The sequence below is a fragment of the Serinus canaria genome, chromosome Z (genome assembly GCF_022539315.1).
Source record: "Serinus canaria isolate serCan28SL12 chromosome Z, serCan2020, whole genome shotgun sequence".
In the NCBI taxonomy this organism is placed as follows: Eukaryota; Metazoa; Chordata; class Aves; order Passeriformes; family Fringillidae; genus Serinus; species Serinus canaria.
Window position 1 is genome coordinate 61,219,340 of NC_066343.1, and position 21,156 is coordinate 61,240,495.

The 21,156-nt window shown below is 38.2% G+C and overlaps 1 protein-coding gene across 1 annotated transcript; it reads right to left on the bottom strand.

Annotated features, from left to right (window-relative positions):
- Nucleotides 1-15,611: 15,611 nt before the first annotated feature.
- MRPS30 (mitochondrial ribosomal protein S30) lies at nucleotides 15,612-20,784 on the bottom strand. The gene is made up of 5 exons (XM_050987039.1): nucleotides 20,057-20,784; nucleotides 19,673-19,818; nucleotides 18,455-18,557; nucleotides 17,797-17,973; nucleotides 15,612-16,072 (listed from the first exon to the last, which is right to left on the bottom strand). The coding sequence occupies exons 1-5, from the start codon at nucleotides 20,757-20,759 to the stop codon at nucleotides 15,804-15,806; spliced, it is 1,398 nt and encodes a 465-aa protein (XP_050842996.1). The 5' UTR covers nucleotides 20,760-20,784; the 3' UTR covers nucleotides 15,612-15,803.
- Nucleotides 20,785-21,156: the final 372 nt, after the last annotated feature.

A 21,156-nucleotide genomic window follows, 5' to 3' on the forward strand; every position in this document is an offset into this window, starting at 1 on the left:
AGTAAGAAAACGACTCATCCAGTCTGAGATGAAAAGCAAGCAGAGCTGTTTAAATTTTCCAGCAGCAATTCTGACAGGCACAGATTCTGTCTCAGACAAAAAAAAGACTTGAAGTACTTGAGTAAATTACTTCCAACTACTTCTGTCAGCAGTGGCTGTATGATACACCTCTCATTTTCAGACATTGAAAAAATATCTGTAATATATTCTTTGAAGACCTCTGGTGGCAAAGACTGAGCACTGACCTTCCCTCTAATTTCAATAAAAACATGAAATCTGCACCAGAGAGGCTCATGCAGTGATTTTGAAAGGAAATCCTGTGCACCTTCAAACAGCTTGCACAGTGGCTGACTGCAGTTTTGCTTTAAGACACAATTCCTGGAACTAATATATCACTGTCCTCATAATACCCAGCACCACGAACAATTGCTTAACTAGAGCTGAGCAAATAATTATTTTAGCTGCATGGAATTATCTATAAATTATCTTTTTATGCTGCATGGAATTATCTATAAATTGCAAGTACTGTAGACATAATATTAGATGAAAGAAATAATATTTATTCAAATAGCTAATAATTATTACAGCTTTTTTCTTTTGCCTTCATTTCTTCTGAACCATAGGATTAAGGTGAGAAGGGATGAATGCTTAGGACATATTCCTTCTTCTTCTTCACTTCAAGGAAAAAATCCATTTTCCTTTGGTTTTCTTTTAGGAGTTTTTTTTTTGTTGTTGTTCAAGAAATCAAAATGATCCAAGCCACTCTGTACAACTTAAATTGTGGCTATAGATCATTTTGAACACTATATGCTAACTAATAATAAAATTCTGCTTTCCAAGATGTAAAACCATCTCTCTCCATGGCCCAGTTCTATCTAGGTTTTGTTTCATGAATAAGCTTGTTGTCAACTTATCCAAATAGCTTTACTGCTTGCTCCTTTTCTTTTATCAGAATGATAACATCTACAAAATCACAATAATATAAATGTTGTGAAAGGTTAAATTGTCCTCCTAGTATTTTTAGGTACTTATAGGGAGCTTTAGTATATCTATTTCTCCCAGATAGCAATAACCATTTATTATCAAGAAAAATGGGTCAGGAGTAAAAGGAAAGATTCTCCCAATTTGAAGCTTGATTTCACAAGAAAGGAGAAATTAGCATCCTGTTTTTCAAAAAAGGCAGAAATGCACTCTTTCATCCAGAGATTTCCTACATATACCAAATGTCCAAAGAGATGCTGTCTCTTCTCCAATACCATCAGTAAAAAGCATCTCTGTGCAGGAAGATGTTTTAGCATGTGAAGAACATAAATCTTTGATGAATCCAAGTCCCTGCAAGACACACATTCTTCTCAATGCTAAGCACTCCAGCCTTAAAAATTAATTTTTTCTTTATTCAATGTTGTCATAGAACTTTATCAAGCTCTAAGAAAAAACTAAAGTGTTCTGATGCAGTTTAATTCCCCCAAGGTCTTAGCACAATTCTGGACTTAAATATCAGATCCAAAGGGCTCATCGCCATGGGAAAAAACCTCATTCTTCATATTATAAATGAGAAACAACAGTGATAAAGCTGATTTGTGTAGATATCTTTACATATTTTTTAAATAAAACATATTTAGAGGGGATTTCCCCATTTGCTTTTTTACTGCTGATCACATAATAGTTTGATGAGATGGTATAGTTTAAACTATACCATCTCAGTAATTCCTTAGTTAAACTACTGTGAAAACAGGAGCTGAAATCAAATATGTTAATTCCACATATTTTGCAACTGATCTTTCAACAGCTGCAAAAAATCCAGATGTAATATATCAATGTGTCCAAGTCTCACGGCTTCACTGTCCTATAAAATTACTTCTGTTTCAAACCATCCTATAAGCTCTTCACAGTCAAAAGTTACAGCTTGATAACAAAATGTGATGTACTTCATGTGCAACTCTAACAAGTATCTTGAAGCTCCTGTGTGAATAAGTTATGCTGAGGGGGAAACTATAGGAAAAAGAGCAAGTCAGAAGGATAATGAATGGCATGCAAGATATGCAGAGGAGAACAGCACCAAGACCTGAATTTGTTTCAGAGTATAACACAACTATACAATTGTGAGTGAAACAAACAACAAAACCACTCAAGTAGTCATTTATCCCTGTTGAAGTGTTACCGATACTTTTGGACTCTCCTAGTCTTCCTCACAAGTGGACAAAAGATATCAGGCTGGCACAGGACTGTTACTTTGATTGCAAAATGGGTGGTTTCAAAGACTAGAGATGTGAGTTCTTAAACATCAAGGAAGAAAATAATACCAACAGCTCATCTTTATTTCAGTAATTGTATAGAAGCCCTCAAGAAAAGCAGTGAAGGCCAGTAGCATATCTGGTTCAGTGGAAAGGATACAACAACATCAAAAACATTCAAATGTCTAAACAAGGGAATTTCAACACTTTCAACATGATCCCACTGTCTCCAATTTACAAAGCCAAAACTAATCTCACAGAGAAAACAGAAAGATAAAGAGGAACAAAATGAACACCCAACAGGTGACTCTTCATAAGGTTCAGTTATCTCTACAAGAACAGCTTGTTCAGAATATTGTAATGGATTTTTCTAGACGTTGTCTCCTACCATTTTATCCTATAGCTGTCTCATAGAAAAGAAGCTGACAAAGGTAGCCTCAACTTTGCCTTGAGCCAATAGGATCATAAATTATTTTTGTTGTTGCCCTTAACAGCACGTTATGTCCCTTACCTTTAGTATGCACAACAAGAAGAACTTGTGCCAAATTCTAATATCAGGTACTTGAACACAAAATAGGAAAATTGACTGAATCAAGCTTTAGTTATAACTTTTAATGCTCAAGAATAATACATGGTATCAGCAGACAGAAATTAAAAGACTTTGTTTTATACACATCTGCAAAATACACATAATTTAGCATACAGACACCAACAAAGCACTGAACAAGTTAGCTCAAATACTAGTTGTAATAACTCTCCAACTACATGAAATCAGTGTAAGTTCATTCATACTGATTCTTCTAGGACTAAAGTGCAGAGAATATCACAGTTATTAAAATACTCCCCATTACTTGAAAAAGTGAATAATAACAATAACGATGATGATGATGATGGTGGTGCAACTAGGGTGGTGCAAGAATGTAAGCTGATCAAGTTTGTAGAGTAGTAGTATTGTTTTGAACAAATAAAAAATAAAATTAGCCAGAATAAAATTAGACAAGCTTCTGAATACTTCTTCCAATCTGCAATGTTGTCTGAATTAAATTTCCCTCAAACAATTGTCGAGATTTAATTTGAAGCTTAAAGTTCATGGGAAACTTGCTATAAGAAGTTGTTTGGTCAACATGGTTCTAAAGCCAGTTCCCATTAGTGCATACTTATTTCTTCCTCTTGTTAAATTGCCAGATTTCAGCTGTGATGAGTGATAAACAGTGTTCTGTGATAGTTCCCTACACAGAACATTTCAAAAGTAAAAAGGTAAGTAATTCACTAGACTGCCAATGAACAGAAATTAAAACTTGAGCTATAACTCCCTCCAGCACTAAGCACAATTTTCTTGACTTTCAATCTTGTAAAACCAGATTTAACAACTGCACGTTTAATACTCTGCAGATCTAAGGAATAGTTTAATATTCATTATTTGGCATTTACACTATGGATGGTCTCAGGAAACACAATACAGTTGTCTCAGGTTCTAAAATCAAGACTCTCAGTTTTCATGAAAGTTGGAAGAGTGGAGATTTTGTTAGTTGATTGCTAAGCTTCCATCTAACTTCAGCAAAACCAGGAATCTGAGCCCAGATGACTTGAAGTCATCTACACTAGCCAGGAGTGAAACAATTAGGAGAGGTGTGAGGGCAGTGTTACTTATGAAGATGATGGCCACAAGGAGATCCCTCTGTTACATCATCTGTGTTAATCAGTCTCATCAATCCTGAAAATTAGGTACTCACCTTCCTAAAATAAGAGGTGAAGTAATTACAATTATCTGTCCACTTGGAGAGTAGGATAGGTAATTGTAATTAGACCATGGCAAGACTGTCTTCATTTACATATCTGATATACTTACTCCAAACTGATGCTTTGAATATCTATTCAAGGTGAGCCTTCTTGATACTGCTTCATTTTTTTCCCAAAAGATCTCACTCAAGTTCCTCTTCTGAAGTAACATAAAGTATAACTGGAAAAAACTCAAAAATCAATGTTCCAATGGTTAAGAACCTCTCCAGATCCTGGAAAAGAGAAATTTAAAACTCTTCTGCAAGCCCAGGTCAGCACAATTTTCAGCAATGGCCTTCTGCATTCTTGGAAAACTCCTTAGCCATGAGTAAAGTTATGCAAATTCTAGTTCATATTTTTGCCTCAGAAAAGGCCACTTCTATTTTATTACATCTCTCCAGGATTGTCTTCACATGCACAATAGACCAGGGAATGCCTATGAATATGAGAATTGCTGAGGGTGGCCTTTGAGTATCTGCTTTTAGATATGGCTCTCAAGTGGCCTGCATGGACTTCAGTCCTTAACTACCTCTGCACTACTTGAATAGCTGATACTCCAGTGACATAATTGTCAACTGATCTGAGAATTTAGGGTACTAATGATATACATCTAGTCACTTAGGTTCTAAAAATGCCTAAAACCAGAGGTATCTAACTACTCTGAGGTCAAGAGGAGCATATATAGATGTCCAAACCAATTTCTATTACTCATTCCACACGCCTGAATGAAACACTCCATCTGCTCCAATTCTACTGCTTTGAATTTTAAGATGGTTTGTATTGATTGTTGCAAATGGAAAAACCTAAGTGGACCTCTAAACTCTCTTTTATAAATATTTTTTCTTGTTTAGGGTTTGAAGAATAGATTTAATTGAGACAAAGTATGAGATGAGAAAACTCCTAAAAAAATAGCTGCAATAATTCAAAAAAGTAAGTGCATGTGCTTGGTCTGAAATTTTATTTTACTGAGTGCATAATATAAAAATTAATTTCCTCTATCCCGTTTCCAGGAAAATATGGAGATTTTAAGTGGAAAATAGCAACACAATGTCAAAAATTTCTCCATAGAGCCCTTAGCCCAAGACAGCTTGTGACTGCAGGAAAATGGGAAGCTCCACTGATGACAGAGGAAGGCCAGTTATTTTGGGGCATTGCTGTAGTAGGCCTTTTACAAGGTTAGAAAATAAGCCTATCTGCAAAAGTGACATTTACCCAGAACTTGAGATGGATAATGAATGGCATAATCCATATAACAATGGGGAGCAAAATAAGTGTTCTGTACTCATCCTTTGTGATCCCTCAGCAGTTTTGTAAAAATTGCATCATGGCAGTAATACTTTAAGTTTTTTCTAATGACTAAGCTTTTTACAAATGACCTTTATTCATTAGTAATTACAAATGCTGTTCATCAATATCCCTTTGGATTCTTCAAATGCTTTCAGTATTCTGTAATACATATTCTGCATAACTACTGTCTAAACTAAATGTTTCCTTTTCAATAATTTACACAACAATATATGCCCATATTACACACCAAGTTTCTTTACTATGACAAGATACTAAAAACAAAATGAAGAGTTCAGGTTATAATCCCAAGCATTATCTTAGGCCTGTTTTTGGTGATTTTGTCACAAAAAGTATGCAAAACAAGTGCATTGCCCTGTGACTTGCAATATTCCCTTTATAGAAAAGTAAATGCTGCATTTTTCTCTGTTTCTTTGACACACTGTTATGACTCTATATTTGCCTTTTGTGTTTTGTTACTTGATTAGTGAAAATAAGCCTCAAACCACTTCAAAATGATGTTTCTGCTGCCCATTTCACCCTCACTGTTTTTTAAAGAACTGGAGCCCTAAATGCATTATCTAAGGAAACACGAGTTAGACAAGCAACTGGTTCCAATTGCAGGTCATAATCTCCTGCCCCATCTACCTCATCTTGCTAAATCCTCCTAAATCCCCTAGCTTCTGCTCCTCTAATCATGAGGGTTAGAAGCTGCAAGGGCTGCTTTTCACTTCATTAAAATTTCCTTTTAATCTTTTATAATCTGTCAGCACAGTACATAAACACCCATCAGAAGCTTATTCCTTCTAATTTCACAAAAGGGGATAATTTTACTATACATTCCATATTTGCAAAGTTAAGCTGCACTTCACACCACCATAAACCTTGGTCAGAAGGATGAATCGTTAAGCAGTTGAGCAAATGGCATTTACCGCTACAGCTGGGTGCATTATTCATTGTAAAGCATTTATTTGGTGAAGTTAAACCTTGGTTTTGCTTATGAAACAGCGAAAAGCTGATCCCAAATTATTTCAGTACATGGAGCTCTTTTCAGAAAGTACATTTGAACTGTGTTGTTGCCTGTGTGTCCCTTGCATGACCGGCTGCCTAAATCAGAAAGATTAGTTTTCCTTCCTGACAGGGTGACTAAAATTTCTTTTAGAGAGCAACAACTGGTTACCCAAGCAGATATTGAAGAGGTCATCCATCTTCTGCCACAAATTTTCAAAATTTCAGTGAGCAAATGAGCTTTTATCAAAACATTCAATTCCAATTATTAAAAATGTATATTTCCCCTAAATATACTGCTAATACCGTATAAGTCTACATAACTTACATTATTTTACAGCTCTGTAGCAGAAATGTTTTCAGATACATCCTCTAGGAAACCACACTATACAAACATTCTCTTGAGAGGTAACATAAGAGAGGTCTCACTCATGAGTGCAGTGATTTACACTCACGTTCTCTCTCCTTCTCTTTGTAAAGGTACAGATGGATGTAAATAGGAAGGGATCACTGGAGGCAATCTAGTCCAACATTCTACTCAAAGCTAGGCTAAATTCAAATCTTGATTACATTTTGTTCTCATTCTAAACTTTCCTTATAAGCACCTCATGACAGAATATATTAATGTTCAAGAAAAAGGGAACTGGCAATTTTAAATTTTTAAACTGATGTTGGCTATATATGATTTATTACTCTTTTCTTCAGTTTGGTTGGTGCTGGTTTTATTTGGTTTTGTTGTTGTTGTGGGATTTTTGTAAAAATAAAGCATTGTGCTCCTCTGGTTTTTAGAAACAAGAAACAAATATGAATAACACGACTATTAGTACTTTATTTCTTAAACTACTGTAATCAGAAGACATCTCTTGGCATAAATACAGGCTTAGACCAAACCATTTGCAAATACTACAGATTCCATTCTGTTAGCTGCAGCAGAAACTTTTCACAATATCTTCCTGGAAGTGAGAGTGAAGTAAGGAACATAAGGATGCTCTAACTGCAAATGACCTCGTTGATTGTATCTACAGTAATATAAACATTCTCCTATTCCAATATTTTATTTTTCTTTTTCCCCAGAGGACAGTGAAATGAGTAGGTGGTTATTTGGAGGAAAAAATTACCCATTTGCTTAAGGGAGGGGTTTTCCTTCCATTAGGTTCTCAACTGAAAGTCATGCTGCAAACACTTCTTCCATTCTAACATTTATATAGAATAAAGAAAGCATGTGAATTTATAAAAAATTATAAATTCAAAATTTATAATAATTTGTAATTCACTCAGTTTTTGTTGATGCTACACATAATGAAGAATCTGCATCAGATCCAAACAACAGGGAGTTATCTTTGAAGTCAATAGCATGCAACATGAAAAACTGTTATGAAATAATAACTAATAATTAAAATTTAGCTCCATATAAAAGCTCCATGGAAGTATTGTCAGCCTCTTTTAAATCTTCTGTCACTGATGTCAACATTGCATCCCTCTAGACTTCAGCTCCAGCCCGTACAGCATTTATATTCTCTCTCTCATCCTGTGATGATTTATCCTCTTCTGCCAAACAGATTATATACCATAACAACTTTTCTACTCTCCACAGGAAACAATAACTGCAACATTAAAGGATTTTAAAACTGCTTACCTCGAAACTGGTTTGAAATTAAATATCCTATTTCTGTAGACTGGAAATGAGCACATTTATTTTAAAGTAGTGGATGTAGCTAAAAATTCCCTTGACTTTCCCTAATGAAATGAAATTCTGTAACCTTCCCAAGCATGATAGCTTTCAACCTTTCAGTGTGCCACAGTCTCACTCCTTCAAATATTGCTGAAGACTGCCAAGCAAAGAAAAAAAAAAAAGAAAAGGAGTGCAAGGAAAAAAAGTGGGAAAAAAAAAAAAAAGAATGTCAAAGAAAAACACGGTCAAGCCCTAGACACAAAACTGAAACAAGTAGAACTAAAATATCCAAAATAGAACACTTAAAAGTCTAGCCAGTAAAGTATCAATTATTATATTGAATCAATTATTGAAAGAATAAAAATTGAAAGTATCAATTATTATTCCGAACAAGCAGTTGCAGACACAATAAATTTCAAGACTGAATTTTTCTTCAGAGGGGTTTCTCCCTCCACAGACTCCAAAAGGGGTGAAAGTACTACATATGAAACATCTGTGCTTTAGTTAACATTCTTTCATTAGGTAAGATATGTCTCTGGTTCTCTATTGAATATTTCCAAACTCTGCTTTAGCAGCCATATTCTTCACCTAAACGTCAAAGTACCTTTAAAGGACAAGAGAGAGAACCAAAGACTCCTCACAGGATTTGTGAGGTTGAGGTGTCAGCATTGACAGGGGAGGCTGCTGCCCTGGCTATCCCACCTGAGCTGAAACACAGGATGCACAGTTCAGAGACACCCAAAAGTATCTGAACAGAAGGACTTTGGGGGAACCAGGGTGTACTTTCTCAAGAGGGAAGACAGGCAAGAGCCAAAGAGGATCCTGAAGGCTGGAAAGCCTGAGGGTAGAAAGGGTGAAGGTAGCAAAAAAAAAAGCCTCTTTCTAAGAATCCTTCACCTGATTGCTACAGGCTTCCCATACCCTTTTCTCTACACACAGCTTCCAAATGCTCTGGACTCACCCCCTCTCTGAACACATACACACACCTGACAGCAGACCCCTCTTTCACTCAATCTGTTCCCTAGTTGGTGTCAGTAGGATTTTGGTCACTAATTTTAGCAAGAGCTTGTCTAGCCCAGAGACGTTTTATCTTGTATTTAACAAATATATTATTACCTAATCAATGGAGCCACACACTTTGCATTAGTTTAATTCCTCTAGCTAATATTTTTCAAGTTGGTAACTTTTAGATCATGTAAATAATCTATCCTCTCCTGTAAAGACATTTCTATTTACAGTTGCAAAATGCACAATTCACTCTTAGTTCACTTAGTTTAAAGCTTGTTTACTGGTGACTTGACTATATCTTCCCAAATGTTCCCATACAGTATTGAACTCAAATTGCACTCGGGAAGGTGTGGGAAGGGCAGTCCATCCTGCCCTTTCCTAGACAACTCTCACAAGGAAGGTAAAATGGCAATATCACATTTGACATTGAAACTTCAGCCCAGTTCCTTCCATTCATCCACAGATTCAATCAATGGCTTGCAACAAAAATATAGTTGAGTTAATATAGTTGAGTTAAGCCATAATTCTTTGTGCACATATGACATTTTCAGAAAAGGTGTATCTCCAGAGACAGCAGTTGTCCAAACACAAGTCATTATGTTGATTTTGTTTATTACCTCTTGAATGCCAGGCTGGCCGTGTTCTAATTCGGCTCACGGTCAGCATAACAATATGCTTTCAAGAGGGAAAAGCAGCACGCTTCAGAAATTCTGTGCTGCCCAGACCAAACAAATGCTTTATTTAGATTTGTATTGCAATGAAATCTGGTGGAACATTTTCAAAAGGCAGTTTAGTGTCTTTAGAAGTACAAAAATCATCAAAATATTTATGTACCTGATAAATCTATAATAAAATTCAATTAAAAATACTACTAGGATTTAGGAATCAAACACATTATATATTTTAAAAAATCCCTGTGGGAGCCTACATTATTGAAACATTAAGTTTGTAAGTTGGGTTTTTTTAATAACCAGTTCCAAATAAGACTAACATATAATAACAAAAATAGCCCATTCCAAAGCAATAATATGTCATTAAAAAAACCATAAAATTATACCTTGTTATGTCTTCTAAAGTTATAAAATAAAATCATCTAAGTGCACATCTTTTGTGTAAACACAGTTACAAACCTAAATCTTATTATCCAGCCAAAGAGGATTTAACTCCACCTCAATTTTATCTTTATGCTACTGGATAATTTCTCCAAGAAGAGGCATTGCTGTTTTCCCCATTCTTCTTTGCTTTATCAACTTGAGAAGCTTTTTACAGCAAGTTCTGTCTATGTATTTGCACAGGATTTTCCAGAGAGTAGGCATATCTGCTCTACTGAAACAACAGTAAAATATTTGACATGAGCTTCTTAGCCATAACTGGATTAGAGGGGATCATTAATCACACAGGTAAAATACTACATACCTTCAGAAAGAGAGGGGTCCTACTCTGGCAGTTACCACTGGGAATTTCAGGAAATGTTTGGATTTGCTATCTATGCTTGTATGCAGAACAAACCAACACTCCTATACAGATAACAGGGACCAAGTCACCACTGCCTAATGCTGGCTTCTGAAATGGGGAAGACATCTGGGCCTGTCAAAGGTCATATGTAAGGAAGTACAGTATTGATAAGAAGCTCAGACACAAACATACCTTAAGATAAAACTGGAGACACAGAAATTCAGTGTATAGTCTTGACTGTATTCTTGGTGACAGTGCTCTGTCAAGAAAGGAAGATGTACTGTAAGTCATTTGCAGCCTGCGTATCAAATAAAATTTATACTGAATAAACGCATAAACATAGCCACGCAAAGATCAGAAGAAGGAAGGTCCAGGTCAATACCCACTATTTATCCAAATCTTTGCATATGGTTTCCTCCTACATATAGTGCCTGATCTACAAGGTGATCAGTAATTTATTTCCACAGAATTACAGAGTGGTAAAAGTTGGAAGACATCAGTTGTCTAGTCCACACATCCTGCTCAGGGTAGGGTCACCTACAACTGGTTGCCCAGGACTGAGACATTTGTTTTAAATATTTCCAGTGATGGAAACTCCACATCCCTCTTAGAGCAATCCGTTCTGGAGTTCAATTGCCATTAGAGAAACAAAAAACAACCAAACAAAAACTTTCAAAGAGAACTTCCTGGTTTTCAGTTTCTGGCCATTTCCTCTTGCTTTCTCAGTGGACACAACTGAAATAGGCCTAGCCAAATCTCTTTCACTTCTTTCTATCCTATACACATTGATAAAATTTCTCCTGAGCCTTCTCTTCTCCAAGCTCAACAATGACAGAACCTGAGTTTTAAAATTCCAACACCTAATCAACTCCAATTACCTAGAGATATGTGTTGGTGCAGAAACTGACTTAAAAAAACTCCAACCAAACAAAAAGCCTTTAAAGGCTGAAATTTGAGGTTGAAATGTAAACCTGTATTGGGACATCTCACTGAAAAAAGCATGCATATTTGCAGTGCAGACAGTCTTGTGTCATAAGCTATGCTTTCCAATAGTGAAAACAATCCTGTATTGTGTCCCTTGAGAGCAATGATAAAGTACACTGACTTGATTACTGGTTTAAAGGAATGCTGAAAGGATAAAAAGAGGAAAGAAATACATAGACGATTTCCTTTAAAGGAGAAGTATTAAGATCAATTCTTCATTCTAAAAAAAATTAAATCAGGCATAAGTTAGTAGGAATGAGAAACATAATACAGAGAAGATTCTGTAAGATATTTAGTTCAATAAATTGAGCTTCAAATAGTTATAAAAAGACAAGAATTATCAAAGCTGAAGAATGAATGCTCACTCATAGACTATATAGCTAAAACCAAATGCTTCTAACTATGCAGAAGCCTGGACAGACAAAAATTACTGCAGATACTTTTAAGTAAATACAGCTGAGCAGACACCATAAAGCTGCTGTCTGTCCTGCATAAAAGAATTATTTACCTTTCCAACAGCATAAACTGGCGTTTAGGCCTGCAGAGACATAAAAAAGTACATATCAAGTCTTCTGCCTGTTTGCCTTCTTCAAGTGTTTTTCTAAGTGTTTGTGAATAAACTATCTGTTACCAATGGTAATACTGGTACCCAGACTATCTTCAAAGCAAAGGAAACAATTTTTAACATCACATCTCCACACTCCTGCTTTGAGACTAATGGGTTAGTTGCCCAGCTGAATAGTACAGCACACTTTAGGCTTCCTTCACTCTGAATTAAATATAAATAATCCCTTTAACTGTAAACCCCTGGTCCAGCAGGAGTATGTAGTGAGGTCCACAACTTCTTCCCTTTGCACCTTAACACACATTAATAAATGTACTAGTAGTTGCCATAAACTAACTCCTTGTAGCTTGTAACTCTTCTTAACCTACTTCTAGATGTAGGACAGCCAGATCTTTCAAGAAACTCAGTTCTAAAAAATTATTTTACTGTGTATTTACCAAGTTTGCCAAGTAAACTTCAATTTGTCAGTATACTAGAGAGGAAAAACCCCCTGCAACCGTTACTAGCCTCCATTTACTAACATCCTCCAACAGTTCATGACCAGTATTTCCAGAATGAGAACAGGGTGGGCTTTTTTAATACTATACTGGAAAGCTACCTTCATTACATCTATCAGAGGTATACTGCCAGTATATCAAGTTGTCAACAGACTCTCTCACCAACAGCTGATTCCAAGAGTTGCTCTTGTCTTAGGAAAAACCACTTCATGGACCTCCAGAAGGAAACCTTCATCTCTGTCTGCAATAGAGTGTGTGTCTTCTCCAACAGAAAACCTGAGTACAGAAGAACTATCAGGAGAAACTTCAGCAAACTTCTACATGACCAAGCAGGCTCTAAATATTGCAGCTCCTTCTGAAAGGAGCTTCTCCTTGCCTTCTCCTGTCTGAAAGGACACAGAGCTATCTACCTCAACAACTTGGTGAAACATGACCCTGAGCAGGGGCCCCCAGCTCTTCCTCTCTGCTTGAATTTTCCATGTGAAGTCACTACTCCCAGCCTCATAATATGAAACAATGCAGGCAGAATTCTAAAAATCAGTCATCCACCTGAAGGTGATAAAAGTTTTAAGCAAAATAGTTCAGTACTACAGAAAATTGCCTCATTATGCAAAACCCAATCTTATTTTTAGATTATAGCTTATGGTCCCTTGTGTTACACTCCACTTGACCTGAACAGAAATTAATACAGGAAAAAGAATCAAAACTTGTAGATTTCCAAGCTGTGATTTTGAACTACCTTTTTTTGGTTTCTTTTAATCAGCAAACTCTATATAAAAGTGCTATAGAATGATGTTCCCATGAGACTTAGAGGAGTACAATCATGGGGAATTTCTGGTAGCAAAGCTGAAGAACAGGAACAGAGCAGCTTCTAAGCTATTTTTTTAGCTTTTAATAGATACACAATACTTTAATAAAAAATCCCAAATAAAAACAGAGCTTTTCTCTTTTCTTTTTATTACTTTATCATTACATCATCAAGGCAGAATTAAACACCCTATACAGATGAGTACAAGATCACAAAATCATAGTTTGGGTTTGAAGAGACATTAAAATACATCTAGTTCCTACCCACCTGCCACGAGCTAGAACACCTTTCTCTAAACCCCATCCAACCTGGCCTTGAAGATGAAATATTGCTGTACAAAGCTGCATACATTACAATGTCTCAACTTAGTCGGTGACAAAAAAGTAGAACAATACCTGTCAGTTTTTTCCCAACAGAAGGTGAAACAGTGCCACCCACTGTTTTTCCAGAGTATCCCGTTGCAGAAAGCTGAAGAAAGCTACGGCATTCACTCGAGTGGCAGATCATGCTAAGCCTTCCTTCCTGAGTCCCAACACTGGGTTTTACTACTGGGTGACACATCTACAGTTATTTCACTCTCTAGGAAAGCTGCACAAGGGAAAATTCTTAGAACTCACTCTACTACAGCTGAAGCCTCAAGATAGACAAAAGGCCAAATCACAGAAAAATTACGAGTTTTTAACCCTGGGAAGCAGGAGTTTCTTAGACTGTACCTGTGAGTTTTCACAACCACTAGTTGTATGCAGCTCAAGTGAATCTCAAGCTGAAGAGAGTAACATATTACACCTGCAATACGTTACATAAATTACACACTGTAATATGTTACATTATGTAAAATTACAACTGTAAAAATTGCCAAAGGGTCTAAATATCCAACTGCTTTTTTTCATATCCTTCCATTCATTTTGTATCATCCCTTAATCGGACCAGACAAGTATCAACCACACCCTCTTAAGCTAGGTCATAAGTCATTCTCTATAACCAACACTCTTACCCACCAGTTTATTTTGTTACTAAAAGAAACATTTATGTAATCCAAGGATCAGGAGTTATTAGAACTGGTAACAGTCATGCATTGTTAAGACAAAAAGAACAATTAAGGACTTCTTTTAAAAAATAACAGTGCTTGTACACATCTTACTTACCTTATCTCTGGATGGTAGAGAAAATGGCAACACTTTCCAACACAGTAAAGTACCAGTCACATAAAGGTCTACAACTACTTGGTTTTCCATTAACAAAACACTTTGTAAGCCACTTTACAACAGAAAGTGGGTTGTTGCTCATACTCAAGAATGTGCAGGCCAGTATTTTCAATGATTCAGCATTCTGTTTAATAACAAACTACATGCCTCTTCTCAAGAACACAGGAAAATTCCAGAAAGGTCAAGGAGATTATATAAAATTCTAGGCACACCTAATTACCTCAGAACCAGTTACACTTTGTTGATAACTAAATACCCCTAACCAGTCATTGTATCTTGGCAGCACGTGTTTCAATAGGACAATGTGGGTAATGTTTTAAACTAAAAGGTGGTTGATCCAAGCTAAATACACTAAGAAGTTTTTTACAATGAGCATGGTAAACCAGGTTGCTCTGAGAGGTGGTAGATGGATGCCCCATCCCTGGAAACATTCACAGTTAGGATGGACAGGGGTCAGAGCAACATAATCTAGCTGAAGATGTCCCAGCTCACTACAGGCTTGAAAAAAATGACCCTTAATGGTCCCTTCCAACCCAAACTACTCCATAATTGTACAACGTTGTATTTTATAACTCAGACATCCTCTGACTGGGTCTCAGCTGTGGTCTATTAAAAATACTCCTAAGACATTCAAGTATCAGCAATGAAAACTCAAGATACCAACAGGTGAAATCAATGACCCAGACTAAAGAGAAAATTGTATACTCTAAATGCATTTGAGAGTTCTCTCCATGGCTCTGGAGGTGACAGCTTAAAACGGTGTATGCATGTTCACAACGCCATCTTTGGAAGCAAGTTTCATTATGTCTGTACTACCACGTCTAAAGATTTCCCTTACTGTGTAACTAAACTGCCAGCCATTCATTAAGGAACTTTTTATTCTGAGCTCACTTTCTCTTTAGACTGAATAAGCATTGAACTCAAGTGCAAAATTAGAAAATTATCACTAGTGCTGAGTATCAAGACAGCTATTTCCTAGTGATACTCAGCTGGTCATATGAATTAATACTTTGTTGTGACAGTTTAACATGGACCTGTGGATCTGCTAAAAAACATGCTCACATGACACTGAATCAGCAGAAAAGGCTTTTAAGAGTAAATATACAAAAGACTTTTAAGTATTCCAGCCGTTTATTTGCCAGTGTACAGTATACATTAAAAAAGAAAAGAGAAAGAAGGCCCAAATAACATAAAATATGTATATAGTGTTTGCTAGACAAATACCTGACTAAATCAAGGCATACCTTATACTTCATGGAGTCACAATGAAGTTCAGGCACATACTTAATGTTTGGTTTAATGGTTTACAACTCTTTTGGTCTGTTTAGTAGAAAATGAACCAACTGAAGCAGAACTTCATCATTAAAGCCTTTCACATTACCATCTTCCACAACATCATACAGTGGCTTACTGTCTGTACCCCAACAAATGTTCTTTCGAGGGTTGTTTTTAATAGTTTCTGCAGTTAGTGCTAAAGTATTTAGCTGGTAACAAAAGAAAGCAAAATATTTTCCATCAGTCACTACTGCCTGCGATACAAAAGGACGGGTCACATCTGCTTCATTCCAGAATCCTACAAAATAAACAAATACAAGACTTAAGATTTCTATCAGCACAAACACCTAAACGCTAGCAACAAAACATAGAAAAACTCTGGGAATTGCAGCCACTACCTAGTAGGGAAAAAGTCCAGTCTGCTGTAGCAACACAAGCATTTTTTATACAGACTAACCAAAACACAATCACCCATAAAGGTTATGTCTAAGATGAGGGACACAGAGGCATACTTGCATTTTGTACATAGTCCCCTATCAACAGTTGATTAAAATCACTCACTCATCAGCCAAGTGACTTTTCCAAAATGTCACCGACATGTTTTATGAAAAATCCTTTACTTAGGATTTTTCGCCTCCTGAGAAGCTGAGAGGCCTCAGGAACAAACTGTAAACAATTCTTATCTGCTGCTGTGGAATGCAACAGGGGAATCTGTGATTGGCCTCCTCAGGCTGTTTCCAATTAAGAGCCAATCACAGTTCACCTGTCCAGCCGGTCTCGGTCTGGGAGAAGACTTTTGTTATTCATTCCTTTTCTATTCTTAGCTTAGCCTTGTAGTGAGATCCTTTCCTCTATTCTTTTAGTATAGTTTTAATATATTATCTATCGTATAATAATAAATCAAGCCTTCTGAAACATGAAGTCAACTTTCTCGTCTCTTCCCTCATCCTGGAACCCCTGTGAACAAGACCACACCAAAACAGTTAAGTCCCTAATGCATCCAAAGTCCTGCAAAGGAGCTGAGGGAAAATGTCTTTTTACTATTTCACGGCTCTCAAGATGCAGTGAGCATTTGTTTAATGACAAAAGCCTGCACATATATGCACAAACATAATTGACTCTAGTCACCAACCAGTCACCAAGAACACCATGTCAGGAAGTGTTACTGTTTCAAATGTTATGCACTTATGCAGGTGCACTAGTATATACACAGATGTTTTTTAAGAATATTACTATTATGTGCTACAATGATAGGAACTGTTACAGAAGGAAAAAAAGGCATAGATTTGAATAATGCTGCCCTTACAACTTATGTGTTCACAGCTGACCAACTCTGAAGACTTACTCAACTTCAATATTTTACATCCACAAAGGAAGCTTTCTAATCTCCCCTTACATTAAAAAAATTTGATGCAGAGCCAGCAATACATACTATAGTCAAATAATTTTCTTATATGTATTGTTTCTCAAGTGAAACTACAAGCCATCAGGTGTCTAAGCACTTAACACTAAACAATAATTCTATTTACGAGAATAAGTTAAAGACTGATCTGATTTAACTATCCAGGTATTCTGGGTCTTTTTTAGAAAAATGTAGGCATACAATCCCAATGTGAGGTGGCTAACATTTTTCTTTCATTCCTAGTATTTTCATTGAATTGAAATTATTGAAACAAGGGCTAAGAAACACAGCTGTTCCAGAAGGAAAAAAACTATAATTACTTGATGTCTACCACATTTCCCTCTTAAGGAGGAAAGAGCAAGTGAAAGCAATTGAGGTTTTTGCACAGGCCTACTATTATATATAGAAAAATATTTTTCTCTGTATTTAATTCCCCTGTATAAAAATACTCCAAGTCTTAACTAACTCTTTTATTAATTCAATTATATCTGCAAAGACTTACTTAAAACACAGACTTCAGGAAAAAGAAACACAAAAAAAAGGCGTTGGGGAGGAAAGGTTAAAAAACTTTACAGTAGGCATTTATAACCAGGAAAAATTTGTCCAGCTGACTATCTCACCTTGATACATTGCTTGTGCTGCTGTCCAGGCAAAGAGACTTGCAATTCCATTCGATCGATAAACAACTTCGATTTGATCCTCAAGGCGCTCTCTTATAAACCTCTCCCGCTTCAGCTTGTCAGGAAGGAGATGGAACTGGGTATGTCCATAACAGCATGGATCTGCCACCTTTGCTCCTGCACTCCCCAAAACAAAACTATCAGTCAGAGAAAGAACACTCTTTATTACGCATACAAACACATATCTTCACCATTAGACTCTAAAGCTAGAACCCCTACTGTAGATCTGTGAGGAGCTGCCTACTTCCAAAAAGAAAAGAGTCCACATCCTAAAATTAAAATTTCCCTGGAGATGTATCAAAATTCAAAGTTTTGTGTCAATCTTCCATTCAACTAAACTTCTTCAAGCAAATTTGGACACACAGTACCACATGCACAGGAAAATGCTACTCCCCCTTGCCCAACTGGCATGCCATCTCAATGGAGATCTATACATATATTTATTCAGTATACTTATAAATAAAAATACAGAACTTTGTCTGGTGATGGGAGAAGAAAGACTGAGGTGGCATTAGTTTTGGGGTTGGTTTTTGTTTGATTGGTTTGTTGGGATTTTTTACAAAATAAAAGTTAATATTCCACAATTAAAAACTCTTACCTATAAATACCTTATTTTCATACTGTTTTTTGAACAATGGCAGTTTGGATGGCTTGTGATCAATAACAGGAACATCTCCAAGATCTGACTCCAGGGGTACAACCTTGAATACAACAGAAGAAAGAAAAGTCATGACGTTTCATGACGTCAATGACTTTTCTGACAATTTCTGACATCAGAAACACAATTTCTGACATCAGATCCACTGTAATACGTCACTTCCTAGTCACACAACAGAAAGTGCAAGTCCTGCTTACATACATCATACAGATAGCCTTAAATGAAATTCATTTTCTTGCAAGAGAAATTCTCATCTTGTAATGAGTGTTAGAACAGTCATCTTGTGATGAGTGTTAGCACAGTCATCTTGCATTAATTTTTCCACAACACAAAAAACATGATATAAAGCTAAAAAAGCTGCCACTTGTCACCATCTTTTAGCTTCCATAGAGAAAGAGTAAAAACATTTCTATCAGCAGCCAATAAACTAACCTGAACCTGCAGACTGAGTTTGCAGATTTGGTGTACTGCACAACATTTTAAATTGCCTAGACAGTTCTTTCAAAATGCCAAGGTTTGTAGCATCTGATGACACTAACACAAGCAAATTGTACAACTAAGTCAGTCATAAAACTTCTGTAAACATAAACATCTACAGAAGACACAATGCTTTTCTGTTTGGGGTGGAAACTGGACAACAGAGACCTTCAGTGGCTACACACCTACCGCTGTATAAACCTGCAAGAAAAACATTACAATACTGAAACAGAACATACTTCCACTGAACTTGAGCATTCAAGAAATCAACTGCCAAGCAGTAACAACAGGCAGGAATGCTCACATTCAGTTTATGTGTGCTTTTACTTCCTTTTATTTTTTTCCTCCACTCCTTTTATTCTCTTTCAGTGAGAATATTCCACAGCACATTTCTCATTCTTGCCTCTGTTTCCAACCAGAGATTGTTAAAAATTCAATTTAATTAAATATAACAACATGCAATTCAAAGTAAAAAGAGGATCAAAAGTTCACAAGACTGGCTCAATACCTACTAAGCCATTACCACAATGTAGTAAGAGTATTAAGACTTGAAAAGATACCCAAATGTGCTACATACTGATCAACTAGGTCCTCCACAGACCACCTCTGCATGATTTCAATGGCTGTCAGAAACGAAAGTGAAAATGCATGGTATTAACTTGCTGTTGAAAACATCCCCACCTCGGGAAGCTGCTTTGGTACACGGATCTGGAGGTGTGGGCTATCATCTATTTGGAATCTCACAGGATCAACTCTACCCTTTCGATGTCCATGAACAACAACTTCCTTACCATGATGCCAGTAATAGTTAACTTCAGGGTTTAGATCTGAAACAGAACAAGAAATACAAAAAAACAGTGATTCGCCTTTTGCATTTAAAACCCTCCCCATTCTTCTGTAGCTGCAGTGAGATACAACACTCAAAATCCATGTAAAGGATGGAAACAAATTACTAGTGATGGTCTGAACAAATGAGATACACCAGCGACAGTCGTGCCGGCCCGCAGACTGGCTCTATCGCCCAAAGGCTCTCACGTCCCCTTCCCCGCCAGCCCCGCTCCGTACCGAGGGAGGAAGCAGCCAGCAGTGGGTTGCGACCGGACAGAGAAGCGGCGAGGGTGGAAACAAGTTGCGTGAGGAAGGGGCCGGGCGTGTGATCCTGGTCACGGTAGAGGAACGGCCGCTTCTTGTTCTGGTAGAAGCTTTCCTGGAGAAGGGCGTCGCAGGCCAGAGAGCGAAGCTCGCCTATATCCGGATACGGCGCCGCTCCCGCCGAGGGCTCCGGGGTTTTCGCGGCCCCCTGCGCTTCCGCAGTCCCCGGCGCCTCTGCAACCCCCGGCGCCTCCGCTACCCCCGGCGCCTCCGCTCTCGGCTCCGGGGCTCTGCCGGTCTCGGAAGTCGCTCCCGCCGTCGCTACCGGGGGTTTCGCGGCCGCGGCTCTCGGGGGCATTCCCGGCACTAAGACGGTTTTTGTGAAACTGCGGTACCAGCGGTCGGCGTTGAGGGCGAAGGTCTGCGGGTACACCATGTACTTGGGCCGCTGCAGCTTCCCGTACAGCCGCAGCTTCTCCTCCACTGTGGCCGCCGCGTGCACCCGCTCGTTGAAGCGCTGCAGGCGTCGCAATTTGGCCGCTTTGCTCCTGGCCGTGATGGACGCCACCACGGGCGGGTAGAGGGGGCTGGCGGCCGGCGAGGGGGCGCCGGGCACGGTCTCCGAGAACCAGCGCCGGCCGGGCCGCAGCAGCCGCCGGGCCCCCAGCGCCGCCATCTCGCGACACTGCGGACCGCCAGAGGGGGCCGAGTCCGCAAACCGCGGCAGCTGATTGGCCTCTCGGGACCACGTGATAGGCTAGTTTTCCGGTCGGCGGGTGGGTTCTCCTGAAGCGGGGGCTGCCGGGCAGGAAGCGGCGGGGCCTTGGGAGTCACGTGGCTGGAGGGCGCGGAGCGCCCCTGCTGCGTAAAGCGGAAGAGCTTCTGCGCGTGTGCAATAGAGGTAGTATGGCCTCTCCCGCGCGGGAACTACATCTCCCAAGATGCTTAGCGAGAAGCGGCCAGAAGTGCCATGCGTGGCGGCAGCGCCTCGGCCCCGCTGCCGGTCGAGTTCGCCTGTGTAGTACCTGGTGTGGAGCCGGGCTGGGATCCGACCGGGCTGGGAAGGAGTCCTG